This window comes from Microtus pennsylvanicus, chromosome 16 (assembly GCF_037038515.1).
Source record: "Microtus pennsylvanicus isolate mMicPen1 chromosome 16, mMicPen1.hap1, whole genome shotgun sequence".
In the NCBI taxonomy this organism is placed as follows: domain Eukaryota; kingdom Metazoa; phylum Chordata; class Mammalia; order Rodentia; family Cricetidae; genus Microtus; species Microtus pennsylvanicus.
In genome coordinates, this window is record NC_134594.1 from 7,029,838 (window position 1) to 7,052,859 (window position 23,022).

At 40.2% G+C, this 23,022-nt stretch overlaps 1 protein-coding gene across 9 annotated transcripts in view; it reads right to left on the reverse strand.

Annotated features, from left to right (window-relative positions):
- Nucleotides 1-4,976: 4,976 nt before the first annotated feature.
- The window catches only part of Skil (SKI like proto-oncogene), a 29,736-nt gene continuing 11,690 nt past the window's right edge, over nucleotides 4,977-23,022 (reverse strand). For 3 of the 9 annotated variants that reach the window (XM_075951079.1, XM_075951078.1, XM_075951077.1), the window contains exons 3-7: nucleotides 17,577-17,674; nucleotides 14,179-14,405; nucleotides 10,277-10,506; nucleotides 9,847-10,071; nucleotides 4,977-9,191 (exon numbers count right to left, since the gene is read on the reverse strand). In XM_075951079.1, the coding sequence (XP_075807194.1) occupies nucleotides 9,033-9,191; nucleotides 9,847-10,071; nucleotides 10,277-10,506; nucleotides 14,179-14,405; nucleotides 17,577-17,674 (939 nt within the window). In that variant the 3' untranslated portion in view covers nucleotides 4,977-9,032. The remainder of the gene's footprint in view (nucleotides 9,192-9,846; nucleotides 10,072-10,276; nucleotides 10,507-14,178; nucleotides 14,406-17,576; nucleotides 17,675-23,022) is intronic. The other 6 variants (XR_012908133.1, XR_012908132.1, XR_012908131.1 and 3 more) reach the window with 6 other exon arrangements.

A 23,022-nucleotide genomic window follows, 5' to 3' on the forward strand; every position in this document is an offset into this window, starting at 1 on the left:
ACAGATGGTTGTGAAATGCTATGGAGGTGCTGGGAACTGAACCCAGGTCCTCTGCAAGAGCGGAGAGTGTTTTGAAGAGATGCAGTCATCTCTCCAGCCTCCATGAACACTTGCTGTTCTTGCAATGACCAGAGTTCAGTTGCCAGCACACACACACTGGGTGCTAAAACATCCTGAAATTCTAGAGAAGCTCTGAACCCTCTTCCTTCACTCTTGTAATCTCTCCCTCCCCCTCCTTCTCTCTCCCCTCTTCCCTTTCTCCCCTTCTCTCTTCCCTCACTTCTCCCTCACTCATTTGCACACGCACACATACACACACACACACACAATTTAAAATAAGTTAATTCTTAAGAGCTAGGGTATCTCAATTGACAGTACTTACTCATGTCACGGTCACAGACACAGCCTGAGAATTTCAAGGATGACCAAGGGAGCTGCTCAACAGTGGACAGAGTGTGTGTATAGCATGGCACCCTGGTCAGTCCATGAGGCACACACGCACAAATAAGCATACAAGGAAGGAAGGGAATGGGGAAGGGAAAACGAAATCCCATGCATACGAAAACCGACGTAAAAACAATCTTTTCTAACCACAATAGTGTAAAACTAGAAATCAGTAACAGGAGACATTTCAAAAACTTCCCAGTTTGTGGGAACCAGACATAGTTCCTAAAATAAAAACTAAACAAACAAAATTCCAAACAAACAAATAAAAGGAAAATTAAAAATGTTTCATTTGAAACAAATGAAAACAGAAACACCGAATGCCAGGACTCATGTATGCAGCCCAAGTAGTGCTAAAAAGGGAAGTTTAGGGCGATACCTAACAATATTAAATACCTACCAACATTAAAAAAGAGAGTCCCTAGGGCAACAAGAGGCCCCGCTGGTAAGAGCCCTTATCTCAAACCTGTCAGCCTGAGCTTGGTCCTCAAAACTCAGAAAAAAAACCGGGAAAAAGAGAACACCACCACAAACTTGTCCTCTGTCCTCGACTGAGCTCCGTGACGGACAAAAACATGGTGTTTCTTAATCTTAAAGATCCCAAACAACCTAACGCTGTATCTGATACCTAAAAGATGACTAAGAGAAGCCTGAAGCTTGTAGAAAGAACAAGGTAATACGGATGAGGAAGGATTTTAAAAGAGGCAAAAAACAAACAAAAAAACATATAAGGTTTGGATACCCTTGGGGCTGGAGAGATGGCTCAGAGGGTCAGAGCACTGGCTGCTCTTTCAGAGGACCCAGGTTCAGTTCCCAGCACCCACATGATAGCTCACAACTGTCTATAACTCCAGTTCTAGAGGATCCAGCACCCTCGCAGACATATATGCAGGCAAAACAAATAAATAAATAATTTTAAAAATAGGTTTGGATACCCTCAAAAATAATCATTCCTTGTTAGAGGGAAAACAATCAATGAAACTTTAGCTGGACTAAGAAAAGTAGAAAGGAATCAAAATGAAAAATGCACCCATTCCAACCAATACAACACAAATACAAGGGCCGTAAGACTAAGGGCAATCATTCTATGGCAATAAATTGGAGAAAATGTGTATATTATTGGACATATATATCCATCAAGACAAAATAATGAATAGAAAATTTTGAACAGATAGTGACAAGACTGAATCATTTAAAGTCTGTCATCAAGAATGATCAAGGACCTCAGCCACACACACACACACACACACGCACACACTACACACACACACATCACACATACACCACATACACCCACGCACTCAGACATTACACATATTCACACACACACACCACCCATGCACCACGAACACACACTACACGCACTCACACACTACACACTTCACACACATGCACATACACACACCACATGCACACACACACCGCAGCTAATAAATCCACTCAGCAAAGTGCCAGGCTACAGAATAAACATGTAAAATTCAGTTGCATTTACTCTACATACAAAAGAATACGACATGGAAATTAATTTATTCTATGCATCAAAAAGAATTGTTTAGGGATAACTTTAACCAAGAAAGAGAATGATTTGTGGACCAAAAACTACAAAAAAAAAATGCTGAATAAAATTAAAGACCTAAGTAGAGAGACATCTCAAGTTCACATTCCCTAAGATTTAATTTCATTAGAATGGCCCTACCACACAAAGCAGTCCCTACATTATGAACCCAAAGGACACCAGGTTATCAAAGCAGTAAGAAATTTGGGCCAGGCATGGTGGCACATATTGATCCTAGCACTGGAGAGGCAGAGGAAGGCAGATCTCTGAGCAAGGCCATGCAGTGAAACTCGGTTTTAAAAGAAAAGAAATTTTGGGGCTGGAGAGATGGCTCACAGGTTAAGAGCATTGCCTGCTCTTCCAAAGGTCCTGAGTTCAATCCCCAGCAACCACATGGTGGCTCACAACCATCTGTAATAGGGTCTGGTGCCCTCTTCTGGCCTGCAGGCATACAGACAGACAGAATATTGTATACATAATAAATAAATATTAAAAAAAAAAGAAATTTAAAAGATTCACAACTCCTCATTTTCAAAATTACTTCAAAGTTCCACGTGAAAACTGTACTTCTGGTGTGAGGACAGATACGAAAGAGCCCATAAATATGCTTAAGTGACAGGGTTCAGTGACTTCAGACAAGGGCACCAATACCATTTGGTGGGAAAGAGAGAGGGTGGGCTTCGTGTTTTATTTTCAACAAGAGGGCTAGGAAAACTGGATATCTACACTTTAAAAAGGAGGAGGAGGAGGAGGAGAGGGAGGAGGGGAAGGGGGAGGAAGAAGAAGGAATTTTTGCATCATATACAAGAATTAAGTGACAACAATTATTATGACACCAAAAACACAAGTAACAGAAGAAAAAAATAAACTGGGCTATGAAATTTGAAAATTTACTCATCAGAGGTGTGATGATTCATTGGGCCAATCTAAGGTGGAAGATGACCATGACACAAACTTCTGGACATGACTGTAAGGGTATTTCCAGAGAGGTCTGCCTGAAGAGGAAGGACCCTGAATACACGTAACATCAACCCAAGGGCTGAGGCCACAGCCTGAATAAAAAGGAGCAAGCAAGCTGAGCACCAGCATTCGCCTCTCCGCTCCCTGATAGCAGATGCAAAATGACAGCCAGTCTCAAGCTCCTGCCACCATGCTTTCAACTGATGGACTGCGTCCCCAGGAAGTGTGAGCCAAAACAAACCTTGGTCCTTCAGTGGCTTCGGTCTGACATTCATCACGGCACCAAGACAAGTTAAGACTACAATGAAAAAGACGAATCAGAATGACAGGAAAAACATGTAAGTTCCATTCTGAAAAGAACTAAGACAGAGAATAACATATGCTCAGCATACACGAGATCCTGGGCTCAGTCTGCAGCCAAGGAAAGAAACCCGGACTAAGATGAGGTCAACAGAGCACAAGAGAAGCCAGATTTTAAAATGAACAAAGGGCTTGGCAGTATGTCTCCAGAAATACACAAGTGCTAATAAACACATGAAAGGGGGCACACTTGAGGAATGCAGGTCAGACCACAATGAAACCACACTTCGTATGCCTGCGGATACTGTGATTGATGAAAAGCCCCACATAAATCACAAGGATGTGGAGAAGCTGGCAGGGTTACGCTGCCTTTCTGGTGGATGTGTAAGAAATAGCCCGGTGGGTATTTGCCAGCTCCTTGAATAGTTAGTTAAAAAATTAACAGTTGAAGCGTGAACTTAAAAGAGTCACACTCCAGAGCTATCGGCAGACAAAGGGTCGACTGTGGGAGGAACATGGAAAGGAGTAAGAGCTGGATGTGTGGCCTGTGGATGCTGAAAGCACGCCCACTGGGGTTTCACCCCATCTAAGCACCAGAAACAGCAAGACACAGAGCAGAGTTACAGTCTGGAAGTGATGAGGAACAAGGCTGGGCGCACCCAGCGGCAGCTAATCACCACGAAAGTGGCTGATGTGCCTACACGTGCCACAGAAGGGACTTTATGCAGGGTGGCACTCTACCACGACTCCAGCGATCGCTGTCTGCTGAGTATGAGCTGGACTCAGTGACCTAATTCTTTTATTTTTGTGGGAGAGGGGAGAGGAGTTGGTTTTCGGTTTGGAGACAGGGTTTCTGTGTAGTTCTGGCTGTCCTGGAACTTACTCTGCACATCAGACTTGCATCAAACTTAAGAGATACACCTGTCACTGCCCCCAAAGTGCTGAGAATAAAAGCATGTGCCACCCCCACGCAACTTGTGACCCATTTCTAACACACAAGGAGAGGCAAGTGACTGAGTGACTTAGAATTTTGGTCAAAAGCAAACAGCGGCGTTGCTTTCTTCCCGGTCACTTATTCGGGTAAGTCAGGTTCCACACTGCTATGCCATCAAGAGCCGCAGACACGTGCCCGTGTAGAGGACCACCTGTCGATACCCACATGCACTCACCTAAAGCAGGCCCTCCAGCCTAGTCAGGCTCTGACAACATCCTTCTGGGCCCCAAGTCAAAACATCCAGTCCACCTATTCTTTGACTCTCAGAAACTGCCTGTTTGCCCTGAGTTACGGAATGTGTGGTGGTAAGAAATAACGTGCCAGGGACTTGGGGCGATGTTAAAGCAAGGGTGTGAGTGGCCCAGCAACAAAAAATAATAATAAAAAAAAAAATCACAAAATGCTGTCTGAAGTATTATATGAAAGTATTAAATGTTCCATGTTAATCTGTGCATTATGAGTAAGGTACAGAAAAATGGGGGCTGAAGGGACAGCTAGGCAATTAGGTGCACTTGATACTCTCTCAGAGGCCTCCAGAAGTTCCCAGCACCCACCTCAGAACCACCTCTCCAGCCTTCACGGGCATCAGTCATCCACATGGTAAACATACATACACACGAGCACTCGCAAATAGAAACAAATTTATTTAAAATTAAAGGAAAATGTCCATCTTAGGGGAGCAAGAGGGTTAGCAGTTAATACTGAGACGACCTGAACCAAATCTCATGGGCATTAAAAGCTTTTATTGGGAATATCATCCACCATCTATACAAGTTATATACAAGGCATGAAAATGGAAAACCGCACAAAATACAATTGAGGTATAAGCTAAGAGCACAGTATGTCATGTTTCAATAAATATAATCCAAAATTTGTAAACTAAGTAACCAGATAGATGAATCTTATTTTTTTTTAGTAAAACCATATAAAATATTTATTTCACGTGAGGTAGAGGACAGTTTTGTGTGTCATGTAATGCAACCAACCACAGCAATTTTAATCATAAAACTATACACACTGGCAAAATTACCAGTTGAATTATGCTCAATATAGTCAATTTGCTTCAGTAGTTGCAGAAGGGACCATTCACTTACTGCCTTCACAGGTTAAAACTGAGGAGTAATTGAAGACTGTTACATTGCCTTAAAATTACCAATATAAGTATTTTCAGCAAAAAGCTAATGGCAACTACATGTATCACAAACTCTAACAACTCAAACGATGTCCTAGGCTTAGCAATTATTTTAGTAGGGTGTTTTCATGAGTATTAAACGTGCTGTGCTTTCTTTTTTTTCAAGTGAGGTATCTATATTGAAGAAAAAAATCTTATAAATTCCTTTTATACTAAACTAACTTTAAACACTATTTTGTTTTCTGGGCTTAATTTTTAAAATGTTTTATATTTGATTACTTCCTAATTTCAAAACAGTTAACACTATATATGACACTTAATTCTATTTCTAAACAAGCTTCAAATTGTATATATTTTTAAAAGCCATTTAAGTGGGAAGATTAAAAAAGACTGTCCTTTCAAACAAGATACAATACAAAATACCCATATGTTTTTCTTCCAATAGTGGAAATGCTTAAGTATCTTACACTAGAAAACGGAAAACCTAAGTTCTGTTTAAATATCTCAGTTCCGCAAGGATAGTATATAACGAGCAGTTCATATCACATATTGCTGATTGCTTCCATGAAACCGTGAACAAGTAGGTCCAAGAGCAGGATCAGGTGGACATGATGAACACAATTTGTCATCAGTTTGGAATGCCCTGGCCTAAGGATTAAATGCACAACGGACAAACAGAAACTAACGTTCTTGCCGACCCACTCAAAGCATAACACATTGAGCACACCTTCTAGAAGTGGATCCGAGCCCTGCAGGACCAGCTTCGCAGCTGTTTCTAGGGAAATACCTTGGGCACGTTTCTTACTACTTGTGTTTCCTTTTCATTTTGCAAACAAGCCAGACACACGGAGAAACTGGCTGCTCTGATGTGACTTTCAAGGGACACAGGAGCCTGCGAACCAAGTGCAGCCCACTGTCTCCCTACTCCAGTCTGTTTATAATTCACTATGTACAGATGAGTTTTCCCATTACTCCTTCCCACCCCTGTACAAAAGATTTTACATATAAACAGGTTATATATTAAATGTTATAAAATTAGCTCAAGAAGCATAAAACATCCTTATCCTCAAAAACACAAGAAATTCAAGCAAAAGAATATATTTCAAAAATATTAAAGCCCAAGCCAGACCTAAGTTGTTGGTCAAATCTTTCGGTGTTCAAAAGTCCTGGTTGATGGGCAGGTGGTTTGAGTCTCCTTGAGGGCAGCAGTTCCCACACTTGGACCACAGAGAGAAACCATCCCCACCACAGCAGGCATCACTCGCCGTCTCTCCTGCACTCTACAGACTCTGCAGTGCACTCCTAAACCCAGGTTTTCAGAGCACATGGTGTCCTTTCTTCCTAACAGAACACAGGGTCTGAGGAAGTATCTGCTTGCCTAGTAAGCTTGGCACAATGCACAAGACCGAACACCAGAACGAACTTTTAAGATAGCATCCAGCACACAAAATGAGCATGCATAAAATAAGTCTCCTATGGAAAGTTGAGCAGAGGTCACTTTGGGAGTATGACAGAGTTTCAATTTTGTTTTCAAGCTATATGGTGCAATGTAACTTAAAGTTACTTTCAACAGTAGTAGGTATAATATTTACAGCTGACTAAAATTATTTTCAAGGAAGTTCAGACAAAAAACTATGGCACATCCTTTCATCTTCTGGAAAGTAAAGGCTATGCTAAACAATGTCATGAGGCCAAGTTTCATTCAAAGACTAGAAAAATTACATGTGCTTTAGTAGCACGTAAGTAGAAGAGTTTTGAGTAATCAGAAAAATAAATGGTGTAAGTTTGCCTCCCACATAGCCCAGCTGCGCTATAACTGACAACTAAGCTAAAGCTATTTTACAAATGTCTGTGATTTTTCTTTCCCCAGATCTAAATAAAATGACATATATGGTCCCTGTGCAATTTAACATCTGTTTCTCCTCAAGGAGGTTACAAAAGTCAACACATTAAATTATAAAGCTAACGTAGAGGAGTAAATCCCCATTTCGGTCAAAATACATTTAGAAAGCAAACTCCCTTTTGGAAAAAGTTGCTTTTATATATGTATCAAGAAACACGTATGAAGAAACGAAAGAGCAGTGACAGCCTTAACTCTTTAAGTTATTCCTAAGCACAGACACCAAGTCCCTTCATGTAGTGACACGAGACAGCTTGGGATACACAAAACTGAGGTGATGATGCCAATGCTTTCAGGAAACCTCCCTAAAACCACACACACACACACACACACACACACACACACACACACAGCCAGGTGTGGTGGGGCCCACGCCTGTAGATCCAACACTTGGGAGGCAAAGACAGGAGGAACCCTGCAATTTGAAGGGGAAAGAAAACAAAAAGAAAAACCACAATGCTCTTAGATTTCTCCCTAGTAAATTTCAAGCTGGGCATCAACTAATGGGAAAGCCACTGGTCAAAAATAACAGACTTTAATGTGCAAAAAAATAAAAATAAAAGTGCAGAGGCTGCCCTTCCCCAAACCACGGAATTCATTTGTCATCTAAAGTTCATCCAAAATTCCTGCTAGTAGCAGATACTTCAAGGGTGGATTATTAAGCTATCCGATATTAGCTGACTGTAAATTCCTGATTTTAAGATTAAAGAGTCATAATGGTCCATTCGTGCAAGTTTTAAGGTAACATTTAAACATACAAAAGTCCAAAATAACCTTCAAGATATTTAATATTTTATAATTTAAAAGAAAAAAAAATCCATTATATAAATTTCAGTAAGACCCTTTATAAGACTACATATAAAAACTGTACAAGAGGAACCAATGTACATCAGTGGGATCCATTTTCCTCATGAAGATGAATATTCTCACACCATTAACAATAAAAGTTAAGCAATCATTTTAATTTTCTTAAGTCACACACACATATCTAGATATAACCACTCTTAAACCAAAAGACAAATTACAACTGCTCTTGTGTGCAGCATGAGGGTACAGCAAAGCATGCTCCCCCACAATGTACACTGGGGTGGTACTATCATTCCATCAGTAAGATTCCTCTTAGGGGGAACTTCATTCCACAACCTGAACAAAATAAAACACAAACTTGGTATATAAAAATGAAAAGATCCCAGCACTCAAGAGGCAGAGGCAGCTGGATTTCTGAGCTCGAGGCCAGTCTGGTCTACAGAGTGAGTTCCAGGACAGCCAGGGGTACACAGAGAAACCGTATCTTGAAAAACTAAAGAGAGGAGATTCTGTAGTAAGATATTCTGTAATGAGAAGGAAGACACAGAGTTGGCTGGCTCTGTATAATAAACATTACCCTGTATCTAAGCTCAAGACTGAAATAAGCATACAAAACTGACATTGCTCTTTTCCACCACATAGTGCAGCTGTGGAAAGTATGTAACTGTTGGGCTTGCCTCAGAAATACAGGTAGACTATCCACAGACTGAAATCACATAGGTTAGCATTACCAAGCTGACTGAAAAATGTACAAAGAAGCAAATGTTCATTCCTTTGGAAAACGGAAAAATTGATGTACTACTATATAATCTTTGCACTTTGCTGCCCTACAAATGAACAGAATGTCTAGTTATCTTCATTCATATAAGACGATAAAATTTAATTTCCAAAGCAAGCAACAAACATAAATCCCTGTCAACCAAATACAGAAGCATCTCTTCTATTCCTTAGTGGTCTTTGATGATTTCACAATCTGCAACTTCAGCTCTTTTATCATCATCTCTAACTTCTGTCTCGCCTCCCGCTCTTGTCTGAGTTCATCCTGGAGTTCTTGCCTGTCCGCCTCAGCATGGTCCAGTCTCTGCCTCAGTTCTGCCAACTGCAGATTTAAAAGACTGTTAGTTTCCATCCCTTTGATTATTTCCATTGAATCATCTTACCATGGTTACAAAACAAACTGCCATTTGCTTTTACAAAACGAACTATGTCCATGCACACCTCAGAAAACCAGTCCTTTTGACATCTGACACGACAGTGAACTGCAGGAACACAGAGGAACGAGCATGCAGCATACTCCCCAAAGGCTTCTAGCTCACTCCGACTCTCTCCACAGCTGCCATGATAATGTGCTCATCGCCTCCATATTTGTGATAACAGTAACAGAATTATTCATGTTTGCTAATTTGGAACAAAAACTCATCGTACTATATCAAAATAACAAAGAAACTATATTCTAATTATTTGTTTATTCATCTATATGGTGCTAGAGATTGAACCTAGGGTCCTATGCATGTTAAGGTGTTTTAATACTCATCTATATCCCTAGCCCAAAAAGATGTAAACTTTACATACAGACAGTAATTACTAAATTACAGAATCCCAATAAAAACTGAAAATAATAAAGGTTAAAAAAAAATCTTACTGGAGCCAAATGTGGGGGTATATACCTTAAATCCCAGCATTCTTAGTGGGGAACATAAAGCTGTAAAGTAGTTTCCCGTTCTGAACCCATGCTGAGTGACTGGTGCTCTCACCTGGGCTGCGTACTCGGCCTCTTTATCCTTCTCCAAGTTTGAGTCACAGGTGCATTTCTGCTTCATCACCTGCTCCAACTTCTTCTCCAAGTCTCTCTGTTCAATATAAAATTCCTCCATCCTCTGAGCATGCTCATTCTGCAAAGACTCAAGCTCCTTCTGTAGATTCTGCTGCTCTTCAGTGAGCTCCTTCATTGCCTTAGAGCTGCTCAGCATCTCCACCTCCTGTAACATAGCGACAACTCCTTATTTCCAGCCCCTCAGGAAAACCCAAGTCAGCTATGTAGCATGCCTACAGAGAAGTGACTGACGTGAAGTACGCCTTCTTAGCATAGAACTGCACCACCCTGAGTGCATCTGCTACATCGCATTCTGACTTTCTCAACATTAAAAACTATCATAATAATGACTATTTCTTAGGTCAATTTACCATCTGAAGCTGTTGCTTCTTCTGCAGAATTGAATTCAGCTTCTCCTGCTGTTTTACATAGGTTCTCATCACTTCTTCCATAATCTTTCCCTTGTCGTCCTCACAAGTAACATCTCTGACCAGAAACGGAGACGAAGCTTCAGCATCATGCTTGCTTATGTCTCTCACTAAGTTGCAAACAGCAGACTCAGATTTCTTTTTACTCACAGAATTATTTGAGATCAATGGATCTTTGGAAAGAAACAGAAGGGGAAAAAAAGTATTAATATCAATGGCAAAAAGTCCCTGGAACAATCCATAAGCAAAATTAAGAAACAATTTCATTTCTAAATCACCCAAAAGCAGTAAGATACTTAGGGAGAACATTAACAAAAGCGCCAAATGCATACAACAACTGCAATGCTCATCAACTAAAAGGCTTTACCTACTTAGTGTACTCCACATCAAAACTCCAGCTCTATTTTCAGAGAAACCGCCAGCTCATTCTGAGATTCACATTTAAATGTGAGAAATTCAAAACTGCTACAACAATCTAGAAAAATAGTAATAAATGTGGAGGGCTCACAACCCCCAACTTCCTATCTTCCTACAAGCTACAGAAATCACAACATGGGTCAGGTAAAGTGTTTGTCACTTAAGTGAAGACCTGAGTTTGAATCCCCAGAATCCTTGAGAAGCTATATGCACACTGGCAAAAAGAAAGGCAGATACAGACGAATCCCAGAAGCTCAAGAGAAAATTAACAAAAACACTGCCTCAAAGTGGAAGGTGAAGGCAATACCCAAGGTTGTCCTCTATCCTCCACCTGTCCTCACACACAAATGCATGCACATACGTGGTGTAGGAGGGTCTTCTTTCTGTGTTGCTTTCATTGGTCAAATAAAGAAACTGCCTAGGCCTTTTGGTAGGGTATCCCTTAGATGGGCATGGTAGACAGAACAGAATTCTGGGAGGAAGAAGAAGGAGAGGCCATGGCTCTCCTTTCCGAGATGGATGCTGGTTAGACTCATGCCGGTAAGACACAGTCAAGTGGCGATACACATTAATGGAGATGGGTTAAATTAATATGTGAGAGTTAGCCAATAAGGGACTGGAGATAATGGGCCAGGCAGCAATTTAATTAATACAGATCTCCATGTGATTATTTCGAGCATAAGCTAGCCAGGTGGCCAAAAGCTAGGCGGCGGGAAGCAGCCCACGTTCCTTTTACTACACATACATGTACACAAACATACATTGTACATACACAATCAAAATTGTGGTACTGACACAAGACTAGACATTGAAATCAGGAAAAAAGAATTCAGAGTCCAAACACTCACTTTAATAGCATATATGCTAAAAGCAAAATGATTCAAAATTAGACATGGGCTCTGAGCAAGGACGACATGCAAACTTGTGAAGCATTCCCTATTTTTAGAGCAAAGTATAATGATGAGTATGTATGAAAATACAATAATGACCCTAGTATTTTATATAATGATGAGTATGTATGAAAATACAATAATGACCCTAGTATTTTATATAATGATGAGTATGTATGAAAATACAATAATGGACCCTAGTATTTTACACTAACTTAAAAAGCTAACAAAAAAAAAAAATTCAGAATCCAAGCCAGGAATGGTGAATAACACACACCTGTGATCCCAACACACAGGAGACTGGTGTAGGTCACAAGCTCAAGACCAGCCTGAGCTACCAGTGAGGTTCTTGTCTCAAAAGACCAATTCCCAAGAATTCAAGAGTCCAGAAAGAAATCCATACATTCATCAATTGCTGTTATTATTGTTCCAAGACAATTCAATCAGGAAAGAAACAATTCAAACAAGAAAGAACAATCTCTTCACCAAGTGAGCAGCAGTACTAACATGTTAAGAAACAAAAGTGGGACTCCCCACAGTATATAAATAGTAATTCAAGGCCAGGAACTGGTGGTGCATGCCTTTAAGCCCAGTATTCCAGAGGCAGAAGGAGGAGGATCTCTGAGTTCAAGGCCAGCCTAGTCTATAGAGCGAGTTCCATGACAGCCAGGGCTACAGAGAAATACTGTCTTGAACCTCCCCCCCCATGGTATAAATATTGATTCAAAATGACCTAAATGTGAGATTAAAGAATTAACTAAGAGCTGAAATCATTAAGTATACATCTTCCTGGCCTTGGACTAGACAACGCTTTCTTATGTATGACACTTGAGGTAAGAAGGCAAATTAATAAAACTGAATTGCATAAAAACTGCAACATCATATGCTTTAAGGATCACTAAATAAGAAAGTGAACGGGAACTTTAGAATGACAGATCGTATATCTAATAAGAACCAAATTATAAAATGAGCTCCTGGAACTTAACAGGAAAGATACAACCCAATTTAAACACAAGCAAATTGGACTTTTACCTCAAATAAAATAGCCAATGTCCAGAAAATCATAAAAAGATTCTCAACTTTATCTAAACTATTAGGAAATTACAAACCAAAACCACATACAACACTATACCATAGCCACTGCAATGCCCGCATCCAGAACAGACAGTAACACGTGCTGACACAGATGTGCAGACACTGAAACCTTGCCTAATAAAAACACGCAAGACCTCAATAACACACATATCCTTTTTATCTAAAATGTCTGAATAAGCACATCCTATGACCACACACAGACAAGGAGCTAAGGGAAAGGAGAATGGGGTGTCTGCCAGAGGGCGCCGGGGACGTGTATAGGAGCCATAATAAAGCTCAGGATCAAACAGTTGTCAGGCTTTTCACAACACGGTCATTACACTTAAGGCAAATGAATTGCACAATTAAGTTACATGGTATGTCAAAGGTAACTTATGTTTTTAGATTTAGTTTTTATATGCACCAGTGTCTTGCCTGCAGTGGAGATTAAATTCCCTGGAACTAGAGTTACAGGTAAGTTGTGAGCTACCATGTGGGTGGTGAGAATCAAACCCAGGTCCTCCCAAAGAGCAATAAATGCTCTTAATCACTGAGCCATCTAATAAACTAGGAAACCAAATAATAAAAATATAATGATATATGAATTAGTAGTCCCATCATAGTTCAATCCAGAGGAAACCAAGTCACAACAATACCAGGTCAAACACAGGAAGCTGTCAAACTTATGACAGTAGTGTAGCATATCAGCGAGACTGCCTGAAAACTCACAGGCTGCCAAATGATCAACCGCATGGCACTGAGCAAAGCTGCAATGTCCAATGGGACGGAGCAACACATACATGCACACCTCTCCTGTGGTCCGTGACAATTTATTTTAAGGGTTTCTCTGTGGTTTTGGAGCCTGTCCTGGAACTAGCTCTTGTAGACCAGGCTGGCCTTGAACTCACAGAGATCTGCCTGCCTCTGCCTCCCAAGTGCTGGGATTAAAGGTGTGCACCACCACCGCCCAGCAGTCCATGGCATTTTTAAAGGCACAGGAAACAGGCAGGTTTTCTTTGCCATACCAGTCAGCATCTGCATCAATGCCGTCTGTTTTACTGTCTAAGCAGCCCCAGTTCTGTATTCCTGAACTGTGAGTCCAATATTAAATACTTAACATCACATAAACAGCATCTCAGCTCACAGAAAGAAATCAGAAAAGACGAGGAAGTGCTGAAGGATGCTACCAACAAGAGGAAGGAAGAAAAGGCGAGTGAGAAAGCCATCTGCACCGAAGCCGTGCGCTTCCTCTCTCCACTAGCCTCCACAGGCTGCCACCATTCTAGAAAGCTCACAACTGAGGTGCAAGAAATCACCCTGAGTTTTCAAAGTTAGAACTGTTTTAAAGTAAAAGCTGTGATTATATGGGGGGAAAATTACCTTAAATAGAAAAGGCTTTTAAAATAATGATTAGAAGTGTTTCTTAACCAGCTGATTTTAAAAATATAACTTCTAAATACTTACCTAAATGACTGTATAACTCTCTACTTGTTTTTAAATCCATTTTCTCCTGCTCCTCAAGTGAGACGTCTGGGTAAGACACTGTTCTTTGATGTTTACTATTACCATGAGGCTTTTCTGCCTGTTTGGAGAACTTACTTGTCTCTGTCTTGGTGACCTCTTTAGACTGGGAGGCAGATGTGAGTGACACATTTGGTGCAACCACTTTATCACACATGTACAAGTAGTAGCTGGAAACAGAGGTGAAACAAAACACACATTACATATCATGCTTAAGTATAAATCCAGATGTGGTGTCTCTCTATAAACAACTCTCTGCCACTGGGACAATCAATGTAAAATACAAAGAACAGAGATCACAAAAAATATTTCTTAGAAAAAAGTCAGGACTTATGGATAACAAAACTTTGAGGGATTTTTTTTGTTATTTTATGAGTAATTTCAAAATACCAAAGACACTGAAGAAAAAGTGAGTCTCTTCCTCTTCCCTCAAAAGCACCTGAGAACTAAAGCCATGAAACCGAACGTACGGCACCCACATTTATAATCCCAAAACCTGGGAGCTGAAGCAGGAGGACTTGCCATGAGTTAAAGTTAGCCTGGGCAACACAGTGAACTCTAGGCATGCTTGCTTCCCCGGGCTGACACTGAGACCCTTTCTCAAGACACAGATAACTACAGGCATGAAGTTCCTCGTGGAGCTTCTTAGCCGCTGTGCTTCATTCAGTGAGGCTTGCTGCAGGGAGAGAACAGTGCAGGCTACTCTGGTGCCTGTCTTCTTATCCACAGGTAAGCAGTGTGTGACTGAGTCAAAGAGGTGCTCCCAGGAGCCTTTTCCTATGCCTCAGAGAGAGGACACATTCTTGGAATATTGCCCAGCTACCAGGCAATGCTTCCATCAAAACCTGTCTTAGTTAGGGTTTCTATTACTACAACGACACACCTCAATCAAAAGGAAGTTGGGGAGGAAAGGGTTTATTTGGCTTACTCTTCCACAGAACTGTCCATCACCAAGGAAGTCAGGACAGGAACCTAGAGGCAGCAGCTGAAGCTGACTTGCTCAGCCTGCGTTCATATAGAACCCAGGACCACCAGCCCAGGGAGGGCACCACCTGTTGTAGAAGGCCACTTGTTCGTTCCTGGCCACCCAGAACCCAAACAATCACACAGAAACTGTATTATTTAAATCACTGCTTGGCCAATTACTTAAGTGAATTGCTAGCTAGCTCTTACATCCTTTGCTTAACCCGTTTTTATTATTTTATTTATTATCACGTGGCCTGCCGACAAGGTTCTGCCCAGTGGCTTGTGTCTTTGTCCTCTGGTGGCTCCCTGGCTTCCCCCTGACTCTGCCTACTCTCTATGTCTATCTGTTTCAGCCTGGCAATATGCTGTTAAGGCATTGGCTGAAAGCAGCTTCTTTATTCATTAACCAATGAAAGCAACACAGAAGGACTTCCCACACCAACAACCTACCATGGGCTGGCCCTCCCCCATAAATCACTAATTAAGAAAATGCCTTACAACTAGATCTCATGGAGGCATTTCCTCAACCGAGGCTCCTTCCTCTCTAATGACTCTAGCTTGTATCAAGTCAGCACAAAACCAGCCCCTACCAAACCAATTCTTAATAAAGCAGAAATAATAAACTATATAAAACTAAAACTGAAAGAACTACTGACTTTTCTCAAAGTGCAAATAAAATTACTCGGTAGGTAATTTTATGCAAGCTTTACATTTTTGTAAAGCTTACATTTACAAATTTGAAAAGATATGGTCATTTAACCAACACTGCCCTACACTTTAATCTCTGTTTACATCTCACTTTCTTTTTCTTTTTCTTTTTTTTTCGAGACAGGGTTTCTCTGTGGCTTTGGAGCCTGTCCTGGAACTAGCTCTTGTAGACCAGGCTGGTCTCGAACTCACAGAGATCCGCCTGCCTCTGCCTCCCGAGTGCTGGGATTAAAGGCGTGCGCCACCACCACCCGGCTACATCTCACTTTCTGTAAGCAGGATAGTTATGTTACTACTCTTTATGTCTGGTTCTGAATACTTGGTGTTCTGCTTTAAAATTAAACCAACAGAACCTCTCATGGGTTTAACAGTGCCCCGAAGACTTAATTGGGAACTGTATGGTTGTGATGGGGTGCATGTGTGAATTATAAAACTAATACTGACAACCATGATGTGATGGAGGTGGGTCTTGTATCTATTTGTTGCTTTCATTGTTTAATTAATAAAGAAACTGCTTGGCCCTCTGATAGGGTAGAATTTAGATAGGCGGAGTAAACAGAACAGAATGCTGGGATAAAGAAGCCGAATCAGGCAGTCACCATGATTCTTCCACTCCAGACAGACACAGGTTAAGATCTTCCCTGGTAAGCCACCTTGTGGGCTACAGAGATTATTAGAAATGGGTTAGATCAGTATGTAAGAGCTAGCCAATAAGAGGCTGGAACTAATGGGCCAGGCAGTGTTTAAAAGAATACAGTTTCGGGGCTGGAGAGATGGCTCAATGGTTAAGAGCATTGCCTACTCTTCCAAAGGTCCTGAGTTCAATTCCCAGAAACCACATGGTGGCTCACAACCATCTGTAATGAGGTCTGGTGCCCTCTTCTGGTCTGCAGGCATACACGCAAAACAGAATATTGTGTACATCATAAACAAACAAACAAACAAATAAGAGAGAGAGAGAGAACAGTTTTTGTGCAATTATTTCAGGTATAAAGCTAGCCGTGTGGGTGGTTGGGTGCCAGGAACGTGCCCCCCCCCCACTCACATTACTACAAGGATGCAGTTTTATTGAAATATAAACACTAGATTGTGAAAGATGTGGTTATTATAAAATCTCCAAATAATAATCAAACTAAGGCTAGGGGCAGGGGTGCACACCTCTAATCTCAGCAGTTAGGAGGCAGAAGCAGGTAGATTTCATGAGTTCAAGACCAGCCTGGACTATCTAAGGAGGCCTGGGCTATCTAGTGAGAATCTGTTTCAAACAAAAAACAACAAAACAAAACAGCAAAGTAACACACTCTTGAAGAGTCAGTTTACCTCTTAAAGGTAAAAGGAATTAATTCTTTCAGTTTCTACTTCAAAGTAGAAATTTTTATTTCAAGAAAAAAACAATAAAGATTATTGTAAATGTTCAATACAATTTTACAACTCACTTCACTTTAGACTCTTTGATTTTTTTTTCTAATAAAATAGCTAAACAACTTTCCTATGATTAAAAACAAGCAGAGGTGTGTTCAATTCTGATGTACTTGTCTGAAATCAAAGTCTATTATCAGGGAAAACCTAAAGGTAAGTGATTTCATTTTCATTCCTCAGAAAGATACCTAACAGACAGCTGTAAATAAATCATAAACAAGCAAACAAACAAATGAAAACTCACTTACCTGGGGTGTAAAAACGAATGCGTCTGAGAAACATGGTCACCTTCCTGTTTTATAACAGGATACCAGGATGGCAATTCCATTCCTGACGGTGTATCTGTCTGTAGGAGTATGTGGAAAGGAACGTTACTGAGCGCAAAGATAACTTCTCTATGTTTAGAGTCTTTAAGGGATAGAACCCATGGATTAAGCCCAGGGCCTTGGCCGTGTTATGAAAGCACTCTGAATTGGGCTTTATCGCCGCCCCCTGGCAGGACTGCAGAACAAGTGTCATATTCTTAAGATTCATTGTCTACTAAATGCTCTCCCACAGTGCTGTCTCATTTCTTAAAACTTAGCAACTGCTACTATCTGGTCTCAAGTTCAAATATGTTCACTCAAATGACATGGCTTAACAGAAACAATTTCACACTTTGAGAATCGATTTCAAATAATATAACAGGACCCCAAAAATACGCAGCACTGAGAACCTCTGACTCTCACTCACTCTTGCTCACATTCATACCCAGCCGCCACCTGACAGCACAGCATTTTCTAGAATTTTAGCTAGATACCATTCTATACTCTGGCCAATTAAATCTAAAACTACTGTGCTTGCTAATAAGAATCAGTAAACCATATTCCTCAAATATTAAAAGACTTTTTTTTTGCCTTGAACTCTCAGAGATCCACCTGCCTCTGCCTCGAGTGCTGGGATTAAATATTAAAAGCTTTTTAAAAAGCACTTATAAATAAAGGAACAGGGGGATAACTGGTAATTTCATAAATATTACTGGCTAAGAATTTTACACACTTTGCTTAATTCTAATAAATGCCCCCCTCCATAAAGCAGTGATCACAGTTAAAAACAACCTTAGAAAAATGAACTAACTATGGTTCTAGCATCTTCCTAATTTTGGCCTGCTTTATGTTTCCTCCTCAACTATTTCCATCACAGTCATTACCCACTCTTGTGGGACAATAGGGAGCAAGGGTTCCTGAGAGAAAGGGAAAGGAGCCAAACTGAGGCAGATGCCAGACAGGATGTGGACAGATCTAAGACAGTGAGTGAAAGGAAGGCTAGCCTGAAAAGACAGCGGGATATTTTCCTGAATCCTTGCTTCTGAGAGGCTCCAATGCCATCTGCAATTCGGAAGTACATGGAAGAATGACAACCCCATGAAGAAAATACAGGGCTGAGGGTGAGGCTCAGGGTAGAGTACTTGCCTGGCAGACATTAAGACTCTGAGTTCAGTTTCCAGTACCACACATAAAAGTGCCCCACCTAAGGGAAGGTCACCAACACTACCAATTGGAGAGGCTGGTTTCTCCGTCCCAGTATTTCAGGTCAGGAAAGAACACAAAGGAAAATCATGCAAATTGGTCTGGGGTGGGGGACACCTTGCTAATGGAGAAAACCAAAGTAAATGAAGAAACTTTGGATAGATCAGACAAGCAGCCCAGAGACTAAAACAAAAAAGAGCTGAAAACAGAAGGAACAACTCCTAGAATAAACACTACACAACTTCATAATCCAGAAATGACTTCAACTACAATAAAAAAAAGTTTTTAAAAGAAGAAAATAAAAGGCAAGCTGAGTGAGATGACTCAGTGTTAAAGACAGTTGACATCAAGCCTGACAACCCTGAGCTCAACCTGTAGAACAGACAGGAGACTGCCTCTACCTCCACACATATGCCACGGCACATGACCTCACCCAAATAAATAAATACAATCTTTAAAATTTAGAAAAGAAAAACTTAAAACATGATAATTTGTATGTTTTCTAAGAATTATTGGATGAGGAATTTGAAACACAAATAAGATTATTATTATAGAGGTAAAGAATTATTATAGAGGTATTATAGAGGTAAAGAATATTTTTTAATATTTATTTATTTATTATGTATACAATATTCTGTCTGTGTATATCCCTGCAGGCCAGAAAAGGGCACCAGATCTCATTACAGATGGTTGTGAGCCACCATGTGGTTGCTGGGAATTGAACTCAGGACCTTTGGAAGAGCAGGCAATGCTCTTAACCGCTGAGCCATCTCTCCAGCCCCAGTAAAGAATATTTTTATAAGTTAATCTTTATTTTTATTTCACATGCATATAAATACTTTGCTTGTATGTATGCCTGTGGATCATGTGTGTGCAGTCTGTGGAAGCCAGAAGAGAGCATCAGATCCCCTGGAACTAGAGTTCCAAGATGGCCTTGTGGGTGGTGGGAATCAAACCCAGGTCCTCTAGAAGAGCAACCAACGAACTGCTGAGCCACTAGAACACTTGAAAGGGCTGAAGAGTTGGTTATCTATTGAAGACTTCTATGTGAGCAGACAATTTCTTTCTGAAAACTTCACAAAGCTGATAAAATAGTCAAGATTCAAATAAACATCACAGTTCTGAGGGGTTATTCAGAATCTTGGCAGACTCAAACACTTATTTACAAAGTAAACCAATCAATTGTTTGCGGTTTCTCAGCCTACGGCAGATTAAAAAGAGAACTGACTTCTAACAACAAATACTACATGATAAATGTTCACAGACAGCCGACAACCTGATAGAAAAGAGAATTACAAAATATAAAAGAATAAAAAATTGCTATATAGCAAGATAATCTGAGGACGCCAGCATAGGGCACGCCAAGTCATTTACTACATTTCAATTGTGTACTATGAGTTCTATAGTAGCTGGTATTTAAGTCTTGAATCCAGATGACATTAAATTATATTCTGTATACTACTTAGATCTAAACTTATTTGAAGCACTTAAATTTATCTTAAATGTTTACACTTTTAGGGATCTGAAGAGTGGCTCAGTTGTTAAGAGCCCTGGATGCTCTTGTAGGCGACCTGGGTTCATCCCAACACCCAAAAGAAGGCCCACAACCATCTCTAGCTCCAGCTCTAGGGGAGCCAACATCCTCTTTTGATCTCCAAGGGTACCAAGCATGTATGTAGTGCACAAACATAAATACATACAAGCTAAACATTCATACACAGAAAAAATAAACCTTAAAAATTAAAAAATGACCCAAATGGCACATTTAAGCCTTTTTTTTAAATATTGTAATTCTTAAAAGTAGCTTAATAGGCAAAATATTTTGCATTCCAACTCTATTTGATAAGAGGATGTGCCGATAAGCATCTGTAAATTAACTCTAACAAACTAAAGAAAGCTAAGATTACCTTGAATTAAACATAATTTTTTGGTTCAACTCACTTTAAAAAAAAACTTTAATTGATCTTATGTATTAAATAATTCTTGATATACTGCCCAGTAAATCATTTTCAGACTTTTTAAGTCTGAAACTGAACCACACATTTAAAAGGTTTACTGGTACAGATACTGGAATCTGAAATCTTCAGAATAGCTTGCAAAAAGTTTTCCTTGAGCTGGAACCTGACAACTTAAACAGTAAGTTCATTTCAAAGCTCTTTGACTTGTGTGATAATTTTATTCATAATTTGAGCACAATACGTCTTTTTTTATTTTTGAGGCAGTGGCTCCCTATGTAGACTAGAGTGGTCTTGAACTCTGAGATCTACTTCCTTTGCTTCCCAAGTACTAGGTAAGATTAAGGGCTTGAGCCACCATGCCTGGTCATGCCTTTATTTCAGCGATATCTCTGAAACATTACCTTAAGTAGATGTATTTATTTATTTTTAATCATTCATCCTCAATTTCTATTCTTTATTTCCTATTCTCACATCAATCAACCAACAGAGTCACAGACCACATTCTGAGCAAATCCCATGTTCTAGTTTGCTTTCTGCTGCTATGCTAAATGCCATGACTAAAAGCAATTTGGGGAACAGATTTGGCTCACGCTTCCAATTACGAGTCCATCACCACGGGAAGTCAGGACAGGAACTTGAGGCAGGAACTGAATGAAGCAGACGCCCACAGAAGGTGTTTACTGTCTTGCTCCCTGACTGTCAGCTAGTTTTCTTATACAGCACAAGATCTCCTGGCTATGGCTGATACTGCCTACAGTAGAGTGAGCCCTTTTACATCAATTAGCCATCAAGAAAATGCCCCACAGATAAGTCACACACAGGCTAATCTGATCTGGGCAATCCCCAATTGAGGTTCCTTCAGATAACTGTGGCCCATACCAAGCAGACAACTGAAGCTAACCAGAACACTCTTTAATGACTATCTAGACTGTTCCTAGCCAAAGTCAGAATTCCCAATTTCACCTTAGTAAGTGGCTATCCAGACTCTGAACAGTAACTCGAAGTCAAGCACAAATTTGCTTTTGTATTTTCAGTATCTAGCACCATGCCTACCATGCAGTATTTGTTGAATGATTTTGAGTGACAGGGTAGCTCAGTAATTCCAGGATAGCACTGTAAGGGTATTGTGGCAAGGAGCTGCAATGATTCCATGGTCAAGTATCTGCCCAGCATCCGTGAGACTGAGGATTAAATCTCCAACACCAAGAAAGAGGAGAGGAGGGCAGGACAAAGGATGAGAGGGAGCAGCACCCCGTTACTGGCCACCGTGAATCTCAAAAGACAGTCGTCACATTTGGCATCTTTAGCTGGACATGTTTGGCTACATTTTCTCCGATGTACAAATTAAATAATACAAGTCCAAAGAAAATGCACAATGCCAACAGTGATGAAGTACTGCAAGTTAATTTTGCCTAAAATGCTGCGGTAAGCCATAAACACATCTAACAAATTATACTAACTACATGTTAAAAACAATTAAGCACGTATTACAAAACGAAACATTCACAGACATGCCAGATTTTCTCTCCGAGGCCTACATTTGTCTCAACATACAAATTAGGTTTTCAGAAAAAAAGAATATAATTAAACAGAACAGCAGTAATGCTCCTGATCAGAAATACAAGTTAGATATCAAAATGGGAGCCTTTTATCTTACCACTCAATGTGGGACAATTTATTCCTTTCTGTACTTAAACATTAAACAATAAGCATCCATCCCTGGCAGACAGAAGGACATCACGTGTCCTTTAAGGCAGTCTTCCTAGTTTAGAATGCTTCTACAGCGGGGCTGTCCCACTATGTCATCCTTTCAGACAGACAAGCAAAGTTTTAGATACATTATTTCAATCCAAAGTTTCTTTTTCTCCTACACACCAATACAACACCTATGAGAGCAAAACTGAAAGGATCCCAATATATTTTTAATAAATCGTAAACGACTTTAAATACAAAAGCACATCCAGCTGCTCAGTGCTATTTGTATTCACACTGCACTTAAGTCCTTGGAGGACCAGACCTACACTCAAGAATAAACTTGGCTTTTAAGTGGTATGCTTGGTTTCAATTATAACATCAGATTAATATTATACTCTTTAATTTGTAATGATGAACACTGATCGTAAGTTTTTAATGTGTTTACATTTAGAGTGAGTGTAAGACTATTTGTGTGAGGTGTGTGTGTGTGTGTGTGTGTTTTCAAAACACAAATTTCATGAAACAGTTCTCTC